Source organism: Somniosus microcephalus, chromosome 26 (assembly GCF_052327205.1).
Source record: "Somniosus microcephalus isolate GS21.2 chromosome 26, FLI_Smic_1.0, whole genome shotgun sequence".
In the NCBI taxonomy this organism is placed as follows: domain Eukaryota; kingdom Metazoa; phylum Chordata; class Chondrichthyes; order Squaliformes; family Somniosidae; genus Somniosus; species Somniosus microcephalus.
Genome location: NC_141012.1, coordinates 53,196,229 through 53,219,072, shown reverse-complemented (window position 1 = coordinate 53,219,072; position 22,844 = coordinate 53,196,229). Strand labels below are relative to the sequence as shown.

At 54.7% G+C, this 22,844-nt stretch overlaps 1 protein-coding gene across 1 annotated transcript in view; it reads left to right on the top strand.

Moving 5' to 3' along the window:
* nfrkb (nuclear factor related to kappaB binding protein) overlaps window positions 1-22,844 on the top strand; it is a 129,240-nt gene that overhangs the window by 18,822 nt on the left and 87,574 nt on the right. Inside the window, 6 exon segments of the mRNA XM_085968187.1 lie at window positions 3,010-3,111; window positions 4,777-4,850; window positions 8,652-8,736; window positions 12,513-12,693; window positions 16,526-16,631; window positions 18,943-19,063. Coding sequence (XP_085824313.1) covers window positions 3,010-3,111; window positions 4,777-4,850; window positions 8,652-8,736; window positions 12,513-12,693; window positions 16,526-16,631; window positions 18,943-19,063 — 669 coding nt within the window.

Below are 22,844 nucleotides of genomic sequence, written 5' to 3'. Positions count from 1 at the left end.
ATGTCTCCAGTACCCTAACTCTCCCATTGAAGCCCATGTCTCCAGTACCCTAACTCTCCCATTGAAGCCCATGTCTCCAGTACCCTAAGTCTCCCATTGAAGCCCATGTCTCCAGTACCCTAACTCTCCCATTGAAGCCCATGTCTCCAGTACCCTAACTCTCCCATTGAAGCCCATGTCTCCAGTACCCTAACTCTCCCATTGAAGCCCATGTCTCCAGTACCCTAACTCTCCCATTGAAGCCCATCGCTCCAGTACCCTAACTCTCCCATTGAAGCCCATGTCTCCAGTACCCTAACTCTCCCATTGAAGCCCATGTCTCCAGTACCCTAACTCTCCCATTGAAGCCCATGTCTCCAGTACCCTAACTCTCCTATTGAAGCCCATGTCTCCAGTACCCTAACTCTCCCATTGAAGCCCATCGCTCCAGTACCCTAACTCTCCCATTGAAGCCCATGTCTCCAGTACCCTAACTCTCCCATTGAAGCCCATGTCTCCAGTACCCTAACTCTCCCACTGAAGCCCATCGCTCCAGTACCCTAAGTCTCCCATTGAAGCCCATGTCTCCAGTACCCTAACTCTCCCATTGAAGCCCATCGCTCCAGTACCCTAACTCTCCCATTGAAGCCCATGTCTCCAGTACCCTAACTCTCCCATTGAAGCCCATCCCTCCAATACTTTAAATATCCTTTAGAAGCCAATCTCTTTTTTAATTCATTCTCGGCAAGGCCAGAATTTATTGCCCATACCTAGTTGCCCTTGAGAAGGTAGTGATGAGCTACCTTCTTGAACAGCTACAGACCATGTGGTGAAGATACTCCCACAGTGCTGTTAGGGAGGGAGTGCCAGGATTTTGACCCAGCGACGATGAAGGAACGGCGATATAATTCCAAGTTGGGATGGTGTGCGACTTGGAGGGGAACGTGGAGGTGATGGTGCTCTCATGCGCCTGCTGCCCTTGTCCTTCTAGGTGGTAGAGCTCGCAGGTTTGGGAGGTGCTGTCGAAGACACTTTAGTGAGCGCAGCCTGTACACACTGCAGCCACTGTGTGCTGGTGGTGGAGGGAGTGAATGTTTAAGGTGGTGGATGCGGTGCCGATCAAGTGGGCTGCTTTGTCCTGGATGGTGTCGAGCTTCTTGAGTGTTGTTGGAGCTGCACTCATCCAGGCAGGTGGAGAGTATTCCTGACTTGTGCCTTGTAGATGGTTGAAAGGCTTTGGGGAGTCAGGAGTTGAGACACTTGTTGCAGAATACCCAGCTTCTGACCTGCTCTTGTTGCCACAGTATTTATGTGGCTGGTCCAGTTGAATTTCTGGTCAATGGTGACCCCCATTATGTTGATGGTGGGGGATTTGATGATAATGCCATTTAATGTCATGGGGAGGTGACTGAACTGTCTCTTGTTGGAGATAGCCATTGCCTGGCACTTGTGTGGCGCGAATGTTACTTGCCGTTTATCAGCCCAAGCCTGAATGTCATCCAGGTCTTGCTGCATGCGGGCACGGACTGCTTCATTATCTGAGGAGTTGTGAATGGCACTGAACACTGTGCAATCATCAGCGAACATCCCCCTTCTGACCTTATGATGGAGAGAAGGTCATTGATGAAGCAGCTGAAGATGATTGGGCCTAGGACACTGCCCTGAGGAACTCCTGCAGCAATGTGATGATTGACCTCCAACCACCACAACCATCTTTCTTTGTGCTAGGTATGACTCCAGCCAGTGGAGCATTTTCCCCCTGATTCCCATTGACTTCAGATTTACTAGGGCTCCTTGGTACCACACTCGGTCAAATGCTGCCTCGATGTCATGGGCAGTCACTCTCACTTCACCTCTGGAATTCAGCTCTTTTGTCCATGTTTGGAACAAGGCTGTAATGAGGTCTGGAGTCAAGTGCTCCTGGCGGAACCCAAACTGAGCATCGGTGAGCAGGTTATTGGTGAGTAAGTGCCACTTGATAGCACTGTCGATAACACCTTCCATCACTTTGCTGATGATTGAGAGTAGACTGATGGGGTGGTAATTGGCCGGGTTGGATTTGTCCTGCTTTTTGTGGACAGGACATACCTGGGCCGTTTTCCACATTGTACAGCAGATGCCAGTGTTGTAGCTGTACTGGAACAGCTTTGCTGGAGGCGCGGCTAGTTCTGGAGCACAAGTCTTCAGCACTACAGCCGGATGTTTTTAGGGCCCATCGCCTTTGCTGTATCCAGTGCGCTCAGCCGTTTATTGATATATGGAGTGAATTGAATTCCGCTGTTTAGCATACATGTAGTCCTGTGTTGCAGCTTCCCCAGGTTGGCACCTCATTTTTAGGTACGCCTGGTGCTGCTCCTGACCTCTTCTGCACTCCTCATTGAACCAGGGTAGGTCGCCTGGCTTGATGATGATGGTAGAGAGGTGGATATGTTGGACTATGAGGTTACAGATTGTGGTCGAATACAATTCTGCTGCTGCTAAGGGACAGGAGTTGGTTATTCAGCCCCTCGAGCCTGTTCCATTGTTAGATCATGGCTGATCTCTATCTTAACTCCATCTACCCGCCTTGTTCCATAACCTTTAATACCCTTGCCTAACAAAAATGAATCAATCTTAGTTTTGAAATTTTCAATTAACCCCCAGTCTCAACAGCTTTTTGGGGGAAGAGTTCCAGATTTCCACCACCCTTTGTGTGAAGAAGTGCTTCCTGACATCGCCCCTGAACGGCCTGGCTCTAATTTTAAGATTACGCACTGCTCGAAGGCCAATATATCTTTCCTGAAATGCGGTGCCCAGAACTGAACGCTGTACTGCAAATGGGGTCTAACCAGAGCTTTATATTAATGTAACATAACTTCCATCCCTTTGTATTCGAGCCCCATCGAGATAAAGGCCAACATTCTGTTAGCCAATTATTTTTTGGACCTGTCCACTAGCCTTTAGTGATTTCTGCACTTGGACCCCTCAATCTCTCTAACAGTGTTGTGTCCTCTCTGATCTGGTGACGTGTTCTGTTTCTTTGTGTTGTAGAGCTGTGCTCCTGGCTCCCCAGTTCTCCAACACACCCCTCGAGTCCCAGTGTGGCGCTGAGAGCTGTGCCAACCCTCTCCACGCAAGACATGAAGACAGTAGGTGAGTACAACACTGCCTCATTCCTTCTCCCCATCAACCTTCCGGACAGTCGCTGAAAACTGCTTCACACAACTCTCGCTGCACTCCCCCCTGCTGAATGTGATGCCTTCAAGAATGGGCCTGTTGGAGACTGTGTGAGAACCAGGCCATTTGGTGAAAGTCAGACTGCACCCAGTTGCCAAATAGGGTTTGCAATTATCTTCATGCTAATATTTGTGGATTTTAAAGTCACTCCCTGGGCTCCTCGAATGACTCAGCAAGTTTATGCAGGGAGTAACTGAGTTATCTCAATCCCCGTGCTGATCCGTGAGCTGCGATCACCAACTGTCCCGCACCGCGTCAACCCATCCCCCCCACACCGCGTCAACCCATCCCCCCCACACCGCGTCAACCCATCCCCCCCACACCGCGTCAACCCATCCCCCCCACACCGCGTCAACCCATCCCCCCCACACCGCGTCAACCCATCCCCCCCACACCGCGTCAACCCATCCCCCCCACACCGCGTCAACCCATCCCCCCCACACCGCGTCAACCCATCCCCCCCACACCGCGTCAACCCATCCCCCCCACACCGCGTCAACCCATCCCCCCCACACCGCGTCAACCCATCCCCCCCACACCGCGTCAACCCATCCCCCCACACCGCGTCAACACATCCCCCCCACACCGCGCCAAGCCACCCCCCCCCCCCCCCGGCACCAACCCACACCCCCCCCCCCCCCCCCCCGCACCAACCCCGGCGCCAACCCCCCCCCCCCCCCCACCCCCCCCGGCGCCGCGCCGACCCGTCGCCCCCCCCGCGCCGCGCCGACCCGTCGCCCCCCCGCGCCGCGCCGACCCGTCGCCCCCCCCGCGCCGCGCCGACCCGTCGCCCCCCCGCGCCGCGCCGACCCGTCGCCCCCCCGCGCCGCGCCGACCCGTCGCCCCCCCGCGCCGCGCCGACCCGTCGCCCCCCCGCGCCGCGCCGACCCGTCGCCCCCCCCGCGCCGCGCCGACCCGTCGCCCCCCCGCGCCGCGCCGACCCGTCGCCCCCCCCGCGCCGCGCCGACCCGTCGCCCCCCCGCGCCGCGCCGACCCGTCGCCCCCCCGCGCCGCGCCGACCCGTCGCCCCCCCGCGCCGCGCCGACCCGTCGCCCCCCGCGCCGCGCCGACCCGTCGCCCCCCCCGCGCCGCGCCGACCCGTCGCCCCCCCGCGCCGCGCCGACCCGTCGCCCCCCCCGCGCCGCGCCGACCCGTCGCCCCCCCGCGCCGCGCCGACCCGTCGCCCCCCCGCGCCGCGCCGACCCGTCGCCCCCCCGCGCCGCGCCGACCCGTCGCCCCCCCCGCGCCGCGCCGACCCGTCGCCCCCCCCGCGCCGCGCCGACCCGTCGCCCCCCCGCGCCGCGCCGACCCGTCGCCCCCCCGCGCCGCGCCGACCCGTCGCCCCCCCGCGCCGCGCCGACCCGTCGCCCCCCCGCGCCGCGCCGACCCGTCGCCCCCCCCGCGCCGCGCCGACCCGTCGCCCCCCCCGCGCCGCGCCGACCCGTCGCCCCCCACACACACTAACCCATCGCCCCCACACCGCACCAACCCATCGCCCCCACACTGGTGGAGTCGGTGCAGTCGGGATTGATTGATGCTAGTGGTCTGGTGTCACATAATACCACTCTTTTTGTGTTCCAGATAAGCCTGAACTGGGGGATGATGAGTTGAAGATAATGTTAAGGAAACACGTTGAAAAGCGAAGACAGCAGCCGGTAAGCTGAGTTGTAGGGAGGTGTTGGGAATTTGGTGTTGTGCCCAGAATTACTGGTTTACACAGCTTAGCACGGTCGAGCTCGAGCACGAACATATCGCACTGGGACAGGGTTGGCATCCACCCGTGACTGTGGTGTGATCCACCCCGCCCGGAAGGCCCCAGCTTTGGTCCTTGGTTAATGCTGAACGAGGTGACCAGAGGCGCAGGGCACGCTCAATATCTCATGGTTGAGGAGTGAGGTATTTCAGCCAGGGTTCCTGCTTCTAATCATTATCCATGTGTGCATGCGTGCGAGAGTGTGCGCGCGTGCGAGAGTGTGCGCCCGTGTGTGCGTGTGCAGAGATAGCGCCTGGATTGGCCCTCCATGGACCAAGAGCTTGCTGATGCTCACTGTGTTGACTCGTTTGAAGATTGGCCACTTGGTTAAGTAGCTGGAGTTTGAGGACATCTATTGGTCAGTGCCCCAGGATAGGTCAAAGTTGAGCGAGGGTTGTGTTCTCTAATTTTGAGTGTCTGACGTTAGCTGTATTATAAGGACAAGCTGGTGAGAGGAGATAAGGCCTGATCTGATCTGCGCACCCCTTCAGTGAGTGAGGGACAATGGAAAAACTGTCTGAGTTAGAGCCAGGTAGTGGTCACCTTCACCGCTGGGGAGCAGTGTACTGTGCATCTGAACTGCAGGAAGTGAGCGACCCTTCCTCCTCTTGCCCAGTTCTGTATGCAGGTCAATGCCTTCAGCAGCCACTTGGGGGAGCACATGATTGCTCATTCCCGACTGCTTGGGAGCCTATACTGACTCCGAGTGGAACTGTGAACTTCCGGGCAAGCTGAGCTCCCTGGAGAGAAGATGGCAGGATCATTGCAGGCAATGCTCCAACACTGCCCCCTGTAGAAGAGGGGCTGATCAGAGCAGAGAGAGAGTGAGAGATTGCCTCAGGACCTCAAAACTCAGGTTGATCAGGCACAGGGTGGCACACCCTCATTGCTGGCAACCACTCCAGCCTGAATTCATAATAGCACCAGGGCTCAGAGGCTGGCAGTCAGTGTGTGAGGCCTCAGTACGTGAGCTGCACCATATTGAAAACTGAAAGAAGCTGCTCTGAAATGTGTCGTCACCATGTTTGATTTACTTTCTGTCTCAGAATTTAAAACTAGCTGGAAGTGTATCGTGGGGAGGTGAGAGTTAAGACCAGTCACATCCTTTATGGTGGAGTGGAGCTTAGGAGCAGGAGTATAGTTTTGTAGAAAATCACTTTCTCTGTCCCACCCCCCCTTTGGCCTACCCTTTCTCCTGCTGCAGTGGGCGGCTGGCCCTGGCATCCCACTCTCGCTGTCCTCTGGCAACTCTTCCTTGTTTGGGAACTCCATGCTGGGACTGGCAGGTGTTGCTCTGTCTAATTATTCCATTTCACTGAGTGTTGACACGGTGGTTATTCTGAGCTGCCCACCGAGCACTGCTGGGCCCAGCTCCACCCCATGCGCATCACAGGAGAGCACCTCACTGGGAGCACGGAGCTGCAGTATAGCTGTGAGAATGCTGCTACTCATTCAGGGGTGGTAACCCAGTGTGACTCTGATGTGCCTGTTGCAGCTGCCGGTATTGGATGGATACATCCCATCTTTGCTCTGCTGAGAGTTCCCTCGATAGTTTTGTTGTCTCATCTTTGTTGTCATGATCTTTGTTCATGCCTGTCCTCCATTTGTTGTTCACAGTTACAGTTCGGGCTTCTCCAGATCCTTTTTCTGAAGCCCGGTGTAAAGGCTGCTTTCCCCAGGCAGCCCACCCATGAACCGAGCTGTGACTGGAGTAATCTGAGGGGGAAAGTGCCGGAATGATCAATAAACCCTGTGTACTGCCAATAAACTCACCCGCTGTCGTCCATATGGACAATTAACACTGACACCAACAGATGCCCAGACTCAGAAGGACCCACTTGCTTTGTTTAGGGGAGAAATTAGAAGCGAGAACGAATACAGCGAAAATGACTAGATTACAAACCTTCACAAACTTACACTTCCTGTTCCAGAACAATAGAAACAAATGCTTTGGGATCTGCAGAATGACACTTATCCATATTATAGTGTTCTCACTGGTCTCCACTTGACCGTGGCCTGAAGAAGCAGAAGTTAGAATCATACAATGATACAGCGCTGAAGGAGGCCAGTCGGCCCATTGTGCCTGTGCCGGCTCTTTAGTAAAGCTATCTAATTAGTCCCACTCCCCTGCTCTTTTCCCGCAGCCCTGTAAATTTTTTCCTTTCAAGTTATTTATCCAATCCTCTTTTGAAAGTTACTATTGAATCTGCTTCCATCACCCTTTCAGGCAGTGAATTCTAGATCACAACTCGCTGTGTAAAAAAATGTCCTCACGTTGCCTCTGATTCTTTTGCCAGTGTCCTCTGGTTACCGACCTCACTGCCACTGGAAACAGTTTCTCCTTATTTAATCGATTTTGAACACTTCTATCAAATCTCCTCTTAACTGTCTCTGCTCTAAGGAGAACAACCCCAGCTTCTCCAGTCTCTCCACATAACTGTATTCCCTCATCCCTCATCCCTGCTACCATTCCAGTAAATCTCTTCTGCACCCTCTCCAAGGCCTTGACATCCTTCCGAAAGTGTGGTGCCCAGAATCGGGCACAAAACTCCAGCTGAGGCCTAACCAGTGTTTTATCAATGTTAACTTCCTTGCTATTGTACTCTTCTATTTAAAGCCAAGGATCCCAATCACTTTTTAACAGCCTTCTCAACTTGTCCGGCCACCTTCAAAGATTTGTGTACATACACCCCCGGTTCTCTCTGTTCCTGTACCTCATTTAAAACTGGACCATTTAGTTTATATTGTCTCTCCTGATCCTTCCTACCAAAATGTATCACTTCACACTTCTCTACATTAAATTGCATCTGCCATGTGTCTCCCATTTCCCCAGTCTGTCTATATCCTCCTGAAGTCTGTTACTATCTTCCTCATTGTTTACTCCATTTCCAAGTTTTGAATCATCTGCAGACTTTGAAATTATGCCCCCTATTTCCAAGTCCAGGTCATTAATATATATCAAGAAGAGCAGTGGTCCTAATACCGACCCCGGGGAGCCCCACTGCACTCCTCCCTCTAGCCTGAAAAACAACAGTTCACCAACGCTCTCTGCTTTTTGTCCCTTAGCCATTTTTTTATCCACGCTGCCACTGACCCTATAATCCCATGAGCTTTAATTTTGCTAACAAGTCTATTATGTGGTACTTTGTGAAACGCCTTTTGAAAGTCCATATACACAGCAACTGCACCACCCTCATCAACCCTCTTCGTTACTTCACTTAAGAAGCTATGTCCAACCAACATAGGAACAGGAGTAGGCCATTTAGCCCCTCGAGCCTGTTCCGCCATTCAGTGTGGTCATGGTTGATCTGTAACCTAACTTCATATACCTGCCTTTTCCCCATATCCCTTAATACCGTTGCTTAACAGAAATCTCAGATTTAAAATTAACGATTGATCCGGCATCAACTGCTGTTCCAAACTTCGCCCGCCCTTTGTGTGTAGAAGTGTTTCCGAACTTAATGACTGAAAGGCCTGGCTCGAATTTTTAGACTCTGCTCCCTAGTCCTAGGCTCCCCAACCAGTGGGAATAGTTCCTCTCCATCTACCCTGTCAGCTCCCCATAATATCTTGAAAACTTCAAATCCCCCCGCCCTACACCCTGCTCTTCTTCCCCCACCTCCTCCTGTCCTGCCTCCTCCACCCACCCTGCTCCCCTCCTGCTGTCTCTGCCTCACCTTTTTCTCCCATTGCTGATCCGCAGGACCATCCTGACCTGGCCACTGGTGACCTGACTCTCAGTGACATCATCACTCGGATGAATGCCGGCCGAAGGGGCTCGCTGGCAGGTGGGTGGAACCCGGTGTCTGTTTTATTCATTCCCGGGACGTGGGCATCGTGGCGGGCCCGGCATTTAATCCCCGAGAAGGTGGTGGTGGGCGGCCTTCTATTTGATGCAGTTCGGCCATTTCAGGGGGGAGCGAAGAGTCGACCACTGGAGTCACATATAGGCCAGACCCGGTAAGGATGGCAGCTTTCATTCCTAAAGGACAGCTGTGAACCAGTTGGGTTTTTACGGCAAACTGACAGCTTCATGGTCACTTTTGCTAATAACAGATTTCTATCTGCTGATTTTTTAAAAATTTGTTCCTGGGATGTGGATATTGTCGGCAAGGCCAGCATTTATTGCCCATCCCTAATTGCCCTTGAGAAGATGGTGGTGAGCCGCCTTCTTGAACCACTGCAGTCCGTGTGGTGAAGGTACTCCCACAGTGCTGTTAGGGAGGGAGTTCCAGGATTTTGACCCAGCGACGATGAAGGAATGGCGATATATTTCCAAGTCAGGATGGTCTGTGACTCGGAGGGGAACTTGGAGGTGTTGCCTGCTGCCCTTGTCCTTCTAGGTGGTAAATTAAAATTCTCAAACTGCCATGGTGGGATTTGGACTCACGTTCTTGGGATTATTAGATCACTATTCCACCCGGTGTCTGGGGACAGGTTGCCCGGGGGTGGGTGGAGGTGCGGAGGGGGGGTTGGTGGGTGCGGAGTGGGTGTGCTGGTGTCTGGGGGCAGATGGGTGTTGCTGGTGTCTGGGGGTGGGATGCCTGAGGCGGGGTGTCCAGTATGGGGGGATGGGCGGTGTTGCTGGTGTCTGGGGGCAGGATGTCTGGGGCGGGGGGGGGTGGGGTTTGCTGGTGTCTGGGGGTGGGGGGTGCGGGGGTGTTGTGTGCGGAGGGGGGTGTTTCACAGAAATCACAGAAACCCCACAGTGCAGATAGAGGCCATTTCGGCCCATCGAGCCTGCACCGACACATATCCCACCCGATCCCCGTAACCCCTACACCAACACATATCCCACCCTATCCCTGTAACCCCACGTATTTAATCCCCCTAACACTAAGGGTCAATTTATCATAGCCAATCAACCTAACCCGCACATCTTTGGACTGTGGGAGGAAACCGGAGCACCCGGAGGAAACCCACGCAAACACGGGGAGAATGTGCAAACTCCACACAGACAGTCGCCCGAGGCCGGATTCGAACCCGGGTCTCTGGTGCTGTGAGGCAACAGTGCTAACCACTATGCCACAGATTGGGGGAGGCGTTGCCGGTGTTGCGGGGGGGGGGGGCGGGCATCGCCGGTGTCTGGGGCGGGGGGAGGCGGGCCTTGCCGGTGTCTGGGGCGGGGGGGGGCAGGTGTTGCCAGTTTCTGGGGCGGGGGGCGTTGCTGGTGTCCGGGGTGGGGGTGTGGGGTGGCGGGCGTTGCCAGTGTCTGGGGCGGGGGGGCGGGCATTGCCGGTGTCTGGGGCAGGGGGCGGGCGTTGCCGGTGTCTGGGGCAGGGGTGTGGGGTGGCGGGCGTTGTCTGGGGCTGGGGGCGTTGCCGGTGTCTGGGGTGGAGGGCGGGCATTGCCGGTGTCTGGGGCGGGGGGCGTTGCCGGTGTCTGGGGCGTTGCTGGTGTCTGGGGTGGAGGGCGGGCATTGCCGGTGTCTGGGGCGGGGGGCGTTGCCGGTGTCGGGGGCGGGCGTTGCCGGTGACTGGGGCGGACGTGGGCGGGGGGCAGTGGGGGGCGGGCAGGTGTTGCTGGTGTCGGGGGCGGAGGGGTGGGGTACTTTTGTATTTGAGCTATTCGGAAAGTGTTGTTGAACAGTTTGAGACGTCTCCATGTTTTATGTGTCAACACAGAGCTGCTTGGCTGTGTTCCGTGGTCGTGTTTTTGATGGGGTTAGCTGTCAACACGTTCACATTCACTGCTGGCACACTTCAAATCTTGGTTAGAAGAAATACATCAGTTGAAGGGAGTGAGCAGGAGCAATGAGGGCAGCTGGTTAGTGGGTTTGAAGGGTGGGCAGATTGGCTGGAGGGAGAGACAGTGTTGGGAAACAAATCATTTGCAGTTTGTAGAGCCAGTGTTGGTGTAAAGCACTCCCAGATCAACAGCAACAACTTGCATTTATAGAGCACCTTTAACACAGAAAAAATCGATGCTTCACAGAGACATAAGGGAAAAAATGGACACCAAGCCAAAGAAGGCAATATAAGTGTTGTAGCCAAAAGCTTGGCCAAAGAGCTGGGCTTTAGAGAGAGCCCTAAAGGAGGAGAAGGAAGTGGCAAGGCAGAGGGGTTTAGGTAGGGAATTCCAGAGCTTGGGGCCATGGTAGCTGTGGCACTACTGTCGGTGGTGGGCAAAGGGTGGGGGGATACACAAGAATGTGGTGTCAGAGGAAGAGAGAGTCGGAGAGTTTGGGAGGTTACAGAGATGCGGGCAGGGCCATGTAGGGGTTTAAACACGATGATAATTTTAATTGGAGGCATTGGGGAACTAGGAGAACCACGCAGGACAGGGTGATGGGTGAGTGGGACTTGGTGCCGGGTAGGATACGCGCAGATAAGTTTTGAGTGATCTCAAGTTCATGGAGGGCGGAGGATGGGAGGCCAGGAGAACATTGGAATTGTGGCGCCTGGAGGTGACAAAAGCATGGATGATGGCTTTAGCAGTTAATGGGCTGAGGTAGGGGCAGAGACATGTGATGTACCTGAGGTGGAAACGGGTGTCTTTTTGTGATGGAGTGGCTATGGAGTCGAAAGTTCAGCTTAAGGATGAACAGGACTCCGAGATTGCTAACAGTCCGATTCAGCCTGAAACAATAGCTGGGGGTCGGGGGGGGATGGAGATGATGACAAGAGAACAGAGTTTGTGCTGTGGGGCCAAAAATGATGGCTTTGCTCTTCCCAATGGCTCATCCAAGACTGGATGTTGGATGTAGTCTGACAGCGCGGAGGGGCCGAGTAAGGCCATGTAGAGCTATGTGCCATCAGTGTACATGTGGAAGCTGACCCGTGTCTTTGGATGGTGTTGCAAAGAGGCAGCATGGAAAGGAGTAAGAGGAAGAGGCCAATCCTTGAGGTAACTGTAGGGGTGGGATTAGAATCCTGAGCTTCGCTTCCTCCTGTGATACAGGCAGCAATGGTCACACGGAGTGTACAGTAGCACCTACCCCAGGAGCAGGCCCTGAGCTTCGCTTCCTCCTGCGATACAGGCAGCAATGGTCACACGGAGTGTACAGTAGCACCTACCCCAGGAGCAGGCCCTGAGCTTCGCTTCCTCCTGTGATACAGGCAGCAATGGTCACACGGAGTGTACAGTAGCACCTACCCCAGGAGCAGGCCCTGAGCTTCGCTTCCTCCTGCGATACAGGCAGCAATGGTCACACGGAGTGTACAGTAGCACCTACCCCAGGAGCAGGCCCTGAGCTTCGCTTCCTCCTGCGATACAGGCAGCAATGGTCACACGGAGTGTACAGTAGCACCTACCCCAGGAGCAGGCCCTGAGCTTCGCTTCCTCCTGCGATACAGGCAGCAATGGTCACACGGAGTGTACAGTAGCACCTACCCCAGGAGCAGGCCCTGAGCTTCGCTTCCTCCTGTGATACAGGCAGCAATGGTCACACGGAGTGTACAGTAGCACCTACCCCAGGAGCAGGCCCTGAGCTTCGCTTCCTCCTGCGATACAGGCAGCAATGGTCACACGGAGTGTACAGTAGCACCTACCCCAGGAGCAGGCCCTGAGCTCTGCAGGAGGTGGGAAAATCTGGAATTAATGTTTTGTTCTCTACCCCATAAAGCTTTATTAGATCTTACATTCCCAAAGAAAAGGGTAAAAGATAAAGAGGAGAGGAAGAAAAAGAAACTGAAAGTGATAAAAACAGAGCCAGAGGATATGGCGGAGTCGTCGGGAGCTGAGGGACCCGTTGCAGCACCTCCTGAGCAGCACATCACACCCAGGCCAGTCACGGTTCCTGAACAGTAAGTAACTCGCCACTTGTTAGATGTTTAAACCCCCCCCGCGCAAGATTGGTGGAGCTCAGAATCCGGCCCGCATTAATGGCTGCTAACGGGTAGGTTGAGATACCTGGATCCCACCTATAGTGAGCATAGACCCAATCTCTCATTGAAAGTGTTCCAGCTACTCCATTACTCTCTGTACGCCTTCCATCTGAGGAATCTTACAATCGGTGTGGATGCTGCCTGGGGCCCTGGCTGCTAGAGACACTGTGGGGTGAATTGTGCTGCAGCAGTTGGTTTATGCGAGATACTCTCGCTGTACCCTGGTGTTTGAAAGGCCCTTTGATCTTTCCTGCACCACCAGCACCTGCCAATGCATTGGAGAAGCCTATGGTATTCGTGAGCTGTCGGGGTGTCGGCAGGGAGCATGTGAAAGAAAGGGTAGGTAACAGGCTTTTTTGGCAGCTCCTCCCAAACCCGTGACCTCCACCACCTAGAAGGACAAGGACAGCAGGCGCATGGGAACACCACCACCTCCAAGTTCCCCTTTGAGTCACACACCATCCTGACTTGGAAATATATCATTGTTCCTTCATCATCGCTGGGTCAAAATCCTGGAACTCCCTCCTGAACAGCACTGTGGGAGTACCTTCACCACACGGACTGCCGTGGTTCAAGAAGGCGGCTCACCACCACCTTCTCACGGGCAATTAGGGATGGGTAATAAATGCTGGCCTTGCCAACAATGCCCACATCCCAAGAATGAATAAGAGAAAAGGCTTGCTGAATGAGAAAGGGACATGGGAGCCAAAGAAATGCTGCCTGCAGAGCAAGAGACAGGAACCGGCATTTATATAAAACAAGAGTAGTGATAGCGGGGGACTTCAACGATCCGAATATAGACTGGGATAATAATAGTGTCAAGGGCAGAGAGGGGGAAGAATTTCTGAAGTGTGTTCAGGAGAACTTTCTTGATCAGTATGTTTCCGGCCCGAGGAAGGAGGCATTGCTGGATCTGGTTCTGGGGAATGAGATGGGTCAAGTGGAGCAAGCGCCAGTCGGGGAACATTTAGGGAACAGTGATCATAATATCATAAGGTTTAGATTAGCTGTGGAAAAGGACAGGGAGCAATCTAGAGTAAAAACACTTAATTGGAGGAAGGCAAATTTCAGTGGGTTGAGAACAGATCTGGCCCAGTAAATTGGAATCAAAGACTGGCAGGCAAAATTGTAATTGAACAATGGGCTGCCTTCAAAGAGGAGATGGTTCGGGTACAGTCGAGGTACATTCCCATGAGGGGGAAAGTCAGGCAACTAAAGCCATAGCTTCCTGGATGATAGAGATAAGATGAAGCAGAAAAAGGACGTATGACAGATGTCAGGTTGAGACTACAAGTGAGAATCAGGCTGAATATAGAAAGTTCAGAGGGGAAGTGAAAAAGGAAATAAGAGGGGCAAAAAGGAGAGTATGAGAATAGACTGGCAGCCAACATAAAAGGGAATTCAAAAGTCTTCTATAGGCATACAAATAATAAATGGGTAGTAAGAGGAGGGGTGGGGCCGATTAGGGACCAAAAAGGAGACCTACGCATGGAGACAGAGAGCATGGCTGAGGTACTAAATGAATACTTTGCATCTGTCTTCACCAAGGAGGAAGATGCTGCCAAAGTCACAGTGAAAGAGGAGGTCGTGGAGTTAGTGGATCAGATAAAAATTGATGAAGAGGAGGTACTAGAAAGGCTGTCTGAATTTAAAGTTGATAAGTCACCAGGACTGGATGGGATGTATTCTGGGATGCTGAGAGAGGTTTGGAGGAAATTGCGGAGGTACTGGCCAGAATCTTCCAATCCTCCTTAGATACGGGGGTGGTACCAGAGGACTGGAGAATTGCAAATGTTCCACCCTTGTTCAAAAAAGGGTGCAAGGATAAACCCAGCAACTACAGGCCAGTCAGTTTAACCTCGGTAGTGGGGAAGCTTTTAGAAATTATAATCAGGGACAAAGTTGAGAGTCAGTTGGACTAATTAAGGAAAGCCAGCATGGATTTGTTAAAGGCAAATCGTGTTTAACTAACTTGATCGAGTTTTTTGATGAGGTAACAGAGGGTTGATGAGGGCAATGTGGTTGATGTGGTGTAGATGGACTTTCAAAAGGCGTTTGATAAGTGCCACATAATAGGCTTGCCAGTAAAGTTGAAGCCCATGGAATAAAAGGGACAGTGGCAGCATGGATACGGAACTGGCTAAGTGACAGGAAACAGAGAGTAGTGGTGAACGGTTGTTCTTCGGACTGGAGGGAGGTATACAGTGGTGTTCCCCAGGGGTTGGTTCCGGGACCACTGCTTTTCTTGATATATATTAATGATTTGGACTTGGGTGTTGGACTTGGGACAGGGCACAATTTCAAAATTTGCAGATGACAAAACTTGGAGGTATAGTGAACAGTGAGGAGGCTAGTGATAGACTTCAAGAGGACATAGACAGGCTGGCAAATGAAATTTAACGCAGAAAAGTGTGAGTGATACGTTTTGGTAGGAAGAACGAGGAGAGGCAATATAAACTAAAGGGTACAACCCTAAAGGGGGGGTGCATGAACAGAGAGACCTGGGGGTATGTGTGCACAAATCGTTGAAGGTGGCAGGACAGATTGAGAAAGTGGTTAAAAAAGCATACGTTTGGCCTCAACTGGAGTCGTGTGTCCAATTCTGGGCACTGCACTTTAGGAAGGATGTGAAGGCCTTAGAGAGGGTGGAGAAAAGATTGACGAGAATGATTCCAGGGATGAGGGACTTCAGTTACATGGATAGACTGGAGAAGCTGGGGTTGTTCTCCTTAGAGCAGGAGGAGAGGAGATTTGATAGAGGTGTTCAAAATCATGAGGGGTCTGGACAGAGTAGAGAGAGAGAAACTGTATCTATCACGGAAGGGTTGAGAACCAGAGGAGACAGATTCAGGGTGATTGGCAAAAGAGCCAAAAGCGACATGAGGAAAAACTTCTTTACGCAGTGAGTGGTTAGGATCTGGAATACACTGCCTGAGAGGGTGGTGGAGGTAGATTCAATCGTGGCTTTCAAAAGGGAGTTGGATAAGTACCCGAGGGGAAAATATTTGCAGGGCTACAAGGAAAGGGTGGGGGAGTGGGACGAGCTCGATGGGCTGAATGGCCTCCTTCTGTGCTGTAACCATTCTATGATTCTAACACCTTTCACATAAAGAACATCCAAAGTCTCCACACAAATAGGCTTCAGGAAGGCAGATGCTCGGAGGGGCGGCCTACTCCTGCTCCTAATTCTTTTATTCTTAAGTTGCCTTCAGAGACTGTTGTCAGAGGACGGGGGCAAGGTTTAGAAAGGGAGTTCCAGGAAGTAGGAGCCAGTGGAATCAGTGTTCAAGGAGGGGTTATAAAGCAGGAGGAAATTACAGAGATAGGATGGGAGTGAGGCTGTGAGGGGTTTCAAAGACAAGAATGAAGATTTTTAATTAGATTTATTTGGTAATGTGGAGTTAATGTAGATGAATGAGGACAGGGTGAGACTTGATTAAGAGGAGATAGTTCCTTGGGTGAGTCCGGAGGTGATGGAGGGAAGAGGTGCCAGTGCTGGAGACGATCTGGCTATGTTCTGGTAGGAGTGGAACCGTGCGAGGGCAGTCTTATAGCTGGAGGATGGTTAATTAACACAGGGAAGGCCTGTGATTGAGAAACTGAGTATCCCATAAACTGCATGCAGGATCCATGCTGTCTCGAACTAAAAGCAGGTTTGATGGTGATGATGGCAGCATTTTGAAGGCACTCCTGTGATGTTAAACTCTGCTTGGCGGAGCTTGCGGTTCAATAGTCTGTGTGTGTTGCGCAGGACTCTGGATGCAGTGAAGCTGCCGGCAGTTCCTGGAATCACGGCCTGTTTCTTCAGTCTACTGCAGGAGATCTTACTGGCAGAGGGAGAAGCGAGTGTGGTCGGGGTAAGTGACATCATTCACACCCAGGGCCACAGCAGTTTCTGTTAGTGTAACTCTGATTTCCAGTGCTGTGATTGCGCTGCCTGTGATGTTTGCATCAGTGGGTAATGAGTTATAACTGGGTTCTGCCTCTCCTGATCGACTCCAGCTACAGGATGGGGATCGCCCCCTGACTGGGTTTGTTCCTCACTGGTGAGGAATTAAAGTCAGCAGCAACAGAAGTGAGACATCACCAGGAACCTCCCTGTTAATCTACATTATACCCTGGTAGTGACCACGTCTCACGATATCCCTGCCCCCCTCCCTCCCCGGCCCCCTCTCTCTCCCCCCTCCCCCTCCCCCCCGCCCCGCCCCCTCCCCCCCCCGCCCCCTCCCACCGCCCCCTCCCTCCCCCCCGTCGCCCACTCTCTCCCCTGCCCCCTCCCCCCGCCTCCCCCTCCCCCCCGCCCCCTCCCCCCGCCGCCCCTCCCTCCCCCCGCCGCCCACTCTCTCCCCCCGCCGCCGCCTCCCCCCGCCGCCCCTCCCCCTCCCCCCGCCGGCCCCACCCCCGCCGGCCCCTCCCCCTCCCCCCCCGCCTGCCCCTCCCCCTCCCCCCGCCGGCCCCTCCCCCTCCCCCCGCCGGCCCCACCCCCGCCGGCCCCTCCCCCTCCCCCCGCCGCCCCCTCCCCCTCCCCCCCTCCCCCTCCCCGCCGCCCCCTCCCCCCCGCCGCCCCCTCCCCTCCCCCCTCCGCCCCCGCCGCCCCCTCCCCCTCCACCCGCCGCCCCCGCCGCCCCCTCCCCCTCCACCCGCCGCCCCCTCCCCTCCCCCCGCCGCCCCCTCCCCCCGCCGCCCCCTCCCCCCCTCCCCCTCCCCCCCTCCCCCTCCCCCCGCCTCCCCCTCCCCCCGCCGCCCCCTCCCCCTCCCCCCGCCGCCCCCTCCCCCTCCCCCCGCCGCCCCCTCCCCCTCCCCCCGCCGCCCCCTCCCCCTCCCCCCGCCGCCCCCTCCCCCTCCCCCCGCCGCCCCCTCCCCCTCCCCCCGCCTCCCCCTCCCCCCGCCGCCCCCTCCCCCTCCCCCCTCCGCCTCCCCCTCCCCCCGCCGCCCCCTCCCCCTCCCCCCGCCGCCCCCTCCCCCTCCCCCGCCGCCCCCTCCCCCTCCCCCCGCCGCCCCCTCCCCCTCCCCCCGCCGCCCCCTCCCCCTCCCCCCGCCGCCCCCTCCCCCTCCCCCCGCCGCCCCCTCCCCCTCCCCCCGCCGCCCCCTCCCCCTCCCCCCCGCCGCCCCCTCCCCCTCCCCCCGCCGCCCCCTCCCCCTCCCCCCGCCGCCCCCTCCCCCTCCCCCCGCCGCCCCCTCCCCCTCCCCCCGCCGCCCCCTCCCCCTCCCCCCGCCGCCCCCTCCCCCTCCCCCCGCCGCCCCCTCCCCCCCCGCCGCCCCCTCCCCCCCGCCGCCCCCTCCCCCTCCCCCCGCCTCCCCCTCCCCCCGCCGCCCCCTCCCCCTCCCCCCGCCTCCCCCTCCCCCCGCCGCCCCCTCCCCCTCCCCCCGCCGCCCCCTCCCCCTCCCCCCGCCGCCCCCTCCCCCCCCGCCGCCCCCTCCCCCCCGCCGCCCCCTCCCCCTCCCCCCGCCTCCCCCTCCCCCCGCCGCCCCCTCCCCCTCCCCCCGCCTCCCCCTCCCCCCGCCGCCCCCTCCCCCTCCCCCCGCCTCCCCCTCCCCCCGCCGCCCCCTCCCCCTCCCCCCGCCGCCCCCTCCCCCTCCCCCCGCCGCCCCCTCCCCCTCCCCCCGCCGCCCCCTCCCCCTCCCCCCGCCGCCCCCTCCCCCTCCCCCCGCCGCCCCCTCCCCCTCCCCCCGCCGCCCCCTCCCCCTCCCCCCGCCGCCCCCTCCCCCTCCCCCCGCCGCCCCCTCCCCCTCCCCCCGCCGCCCCCTCCCCCTCCCCCCGCCGCCCCCTCCCCCTCCCCCCGCCGCCCCCTCCCCCTCCCCCGCCGCCGCCCCCTCCCCCCCGCCGCCCCCTCCCCCTCCCCCCCCCCCCTCGGCCCCCGCCCACCCCCTCGGCCCCCGCCCACCCCTCGCTCCCCGCCGCCCCCGTGGCCACCCCCGCCCCCCCTCGCAACCCCCGCCCCCGCGACCCCCGCCCACCCTCCCTCTGACCCCCGGCCCCCCCCCTCTCAGCTTGTAGCCTTTCCCTGCCTGTGGTGGTGTCGCTCTGGTTTGTCCAGTACTGGTAATGTCTGTTAGTTTGATAGATATAATCGGGGAGATGCGATTTCTCTGACACTGGGACCAGTAGATGGGCGCAGAGCTCTTCTGCATGCATTCTTACCTTGTAGTGTGGTTTTGTTTTTGCAGATTGAGGAGAAGGTGTTTGAGTGGCAGATCTCTGCTCCCAGTACATTAAACTCTTGGTTCTCAGATGCCTCCAACTGGTCAGAACTGGTTCATTCTGCTCTGCGCTTTCTTTCTGGAGAAGGTGTGTGTAAGTCTGCTTTCTAATAAATTATTGTCACTCTCTAAACAAGAGTACATTATGGGCAGGTGTCCACATTACTCGCTTTCTTTGACCATTAGTGTGGGTAAGATTTCCCTTGAACTTCCTGTGCTGTCCCCAGTGTGTGGAGTTAGTGCTGTGGGTGATTGAAATCAATAAACTCCTCATGCTGACCAGTCTGGCAGGTTTGCTTTGAGCATCAGGCGGTCCCAATCGCCTAACGTTTGGGTGTGCCTTATCAAAATGCAAATATTTCATGCAATTATTAGCCTGCCCTTTTGGATGTCCAGTCTATACCACTCACCTCTGCCAGGACTCCAGCTGCAGCTATTAATCGCACCTTGCTCCCTCTCTCTTTTTTTTCTTTCTGTCTCTCTGTGCCCCTTGCTCTCTTTATGACTAAATGTTGACTAGATTGTTTCCCCTGGCTGGAGTGTCTAGAACTTGGGGGCATTGTCTCAGGATAAGGGGTCGGCCTTTTAAGACTGAGATGAGGAGGAATTTCTTCACTCAGAGGGTTGTGAGGATTCTCTGCCCCACAGGGCTGTGGATGCTGAGTCACTGAGTCTATTCAAGGCTGAGATCGATAGATTTCTGGACTCTAGAGGAATCGAGGGATATGGGGATCGGGCAGGAAAGTGGAGTTGAGGTCGATGATCAGCCATGATCTTATTGAATGGCGGAGCAGGTTTGAGGGGCCGAATGGCCGACTCCTGCTCCTGATTTTTATGTTCTCTCCAGCCAGGGGAAACAGTCTCTCAGCATCTATTTGTCAAGCCCTCTCAGAATCTCATATGTTTCAATGAGATCACCTCTCATTCTTCTAAACGCCAGAGAGTATCGGCCCATTCTACACAATCTCTCCTCATCGGACAACCCTCTCATCCCAGGAATCAACTCAGTGAACCTTCATTGCACCGCCTCTAAGGCATGCATGTCCAGTCTCAGATAAAGAGACCAAAACTGTGCACAGTGCTCCAGGTGTGGCCTCCCCAAAGCCCTGTACAATTGCAACAAGACTTCCTTACTCTTGTACCCCTGGACACCAGCATTTAATAATTTGTCACCATTTAAAAATATTCTGTTTTTCTATTCTTCCTACCAAAGTGAATAACATCCTATTTCCCCAAAGTATACTCCCGTCTACCACCACCTTGCCCACTCGCTTACTTTCCCACCTAACTTTGCCTCGTCAGCAAACTTGGATACATTGCACTCGGTCCCCACATCTAGGTCATTACTATAGATTGTAAATAGCTGAGGCCCCAGCACTGATCCTTGCGGCACCCCACTAGTTACAGCCTGCCAACCTGAAAATAACCCGATTTATTCCTACACTCTTGTTTTCTATCCTTTAACCATTCCTCTATCGATGCTAATATATTGCCCCCAATCCCATGAGCCCTTATCTTGTGTAACAACCTTTCGTGTGGCACCTTATCGAATGCCTTTTGAAAATCCAAATATACTACATCCACTGGTTCCCCTTTATCTTCCCTGCTAGTTACATCCTCAAAAAACTCTTAATCAATTTGTCCAACACGATTTCCCTTTAATAAAACCATGTGATTTTGTGACTTCTCCCCCACATACACAATTAATTTTATTTCTGTTTTTAATATGTTACCCAATTTAATTTTGAGGTGAATGGATCCAACATAGTTACAAACATACAAACAATAACTGACAGGTAAAGACCCTCTGGTCTGTCGAGCCGGTCCCAATATATACACTCCCGAAACCATGTGATCTTCTGGGAGAGGCGAAAACAGATTAAAAAACCCAGGCCAATTTGGGGGCAATAAAATCTGGGAAATTCCTCTCCGACCACCCTAGGCAATTGAAACTAGTCCAGGAGATCAGTCTGGGCCTGAATCCCCTGCAGCCCCTACCTTCTGAACGAGGTGATCGCCGCCCCAGCCAGAAACAGGGCCAGCTCTCGCTCGAAGGAATTCAGCGAATCAGCATCCACCGCACGAGCCGGCAGCCTGTCCCTGAGATCCACTATTCTCTGGGAAAAGAACCACCTGACCTCTAACCTCGATCTGGCCTTACACAACTTAAAATTGTGGCCCCTGGTCCTCGTTAAACAATTAAATTGGAACAAACTGCCAACTGGAACACAGGCGATTCCCTTCATCATCATGAGCGGAAGATTGGGAACAGTTTAAGATAGAGCAAAGGAGGGCAAAGGGCATGATCAAGAGGGGCAAAATAGCTTACGAAAACAAGCTGGCGGAAAATATAAAAACTAACTCCAAAAGCTTTTATAAATATATCAAAAGGAAAAGACTGGTGAAAACCAAAGTTGGTCCATTGCAGTCAGATACGGGGGAATATATAATGGGAAATAAGGAAATGGCAGATCAACTAAATGCATACTTTGGGTCAGTCTTTACGAAGGAAGACACAAAAAACCTCCCTGGGATATCGGGAAAAATAGGGACATTGGCAAAGGAGGAACTGACGCAAATCAATATCTCTAAGGATATGGTGTTAAGGAAGCTAAAGGGATTGAAGGTGGACAAATCCCCAGGGCCTGATAACATGCATCCTAGGGTACTGAAGGAGGTGGCCCTAGAGATAGCGGATGCACTAAGGATGATTTTTCAGAATTCATTAGACTCGGGAACAGTGCCGATGGATTGGAGGGTAGCTAACGTTACCCCACTATTCAAAAAGGGGGGTAGGGAAAAAGCAGGTAATTACAGACCTGTAAGCCTTACATCAGTTGTGGGCAAAATGCTGGAGTCCATCATTAAGGATGAAATAGCAGAGCACTTAGCAAATGGGGACAGGATAGGACAGAGTCAACATGGATTTACAAAGGGTAAATCGTGCTTGACTAATCTATTGGAATTTTTTGAGGGAGTAACTGGTAGAATAGATGGGGGAGAGCCAGTAGATGTGGTGTACCTGGACTTCCAAAAGGCCTTCGATAAGGTCCCACATAAAAGATTAGCATGGAAAATTGAGGCTCATGGGATAAAGGGGAAAGTTTTGGCGTGGATAGGGAACTGGCTGTCAGATAGAAAACAGAGAGTTGGAATAAACGGCTCATTTTCTGAATGGCAGGCAGTAACAAGTGGGGTACCACAGGGATCTGTCCTGGGCCCCCAGCTGTTCACAATTTACATTAATGACCTGGATCAGGGAGTCGGATGCAGCATTTCCAAATTTGCAGACGACACTAAACTAGGAGGGGGGGTGGGCTCAGAGGAAGAGACCAGGAAGCTCCAGAGCGATTTGGACAGACTGGGCGATTGGGCGGATAAATGGCAGATGCACTATAATGTGGACAAGTGCGAAGTTATCCACCTTGGGTGCAGGAACGGGAGGGCAAATTATTATTTAAATGGCAATAGATTGGGAGAGGGGGAAGTACAGAGAGACCTGGGTGTTCTTGTACACCAGTCACTGAAGGCGAGCATGCAGGTGCAACAGGCGGTCAAGAAGGCAAACGGTATGCTGGCCTTCATAGCAAAAGGGTTAGAATACAGGAACAGGGATACCTTGCTGCAGCTGTACAGGGCACTGGTGAGACCACACCTCGAGTACTGTGTACAGTTTTGGTCGCCTCATCTGAGGAAGGATGTTCTTGCCATGGAGGGGGTGCAGCGGCGATTCACCAGGCTGATACCAGGAATGGCGGGAATGACCTATGAGGAGAGACTATGTAGTTTAGGGATGTACACACTGGAGTTTAGAAGATTGAGAGGGGACCTCATAGAAGTGTATAAAATTCTGACAGGTCTAGACAGAC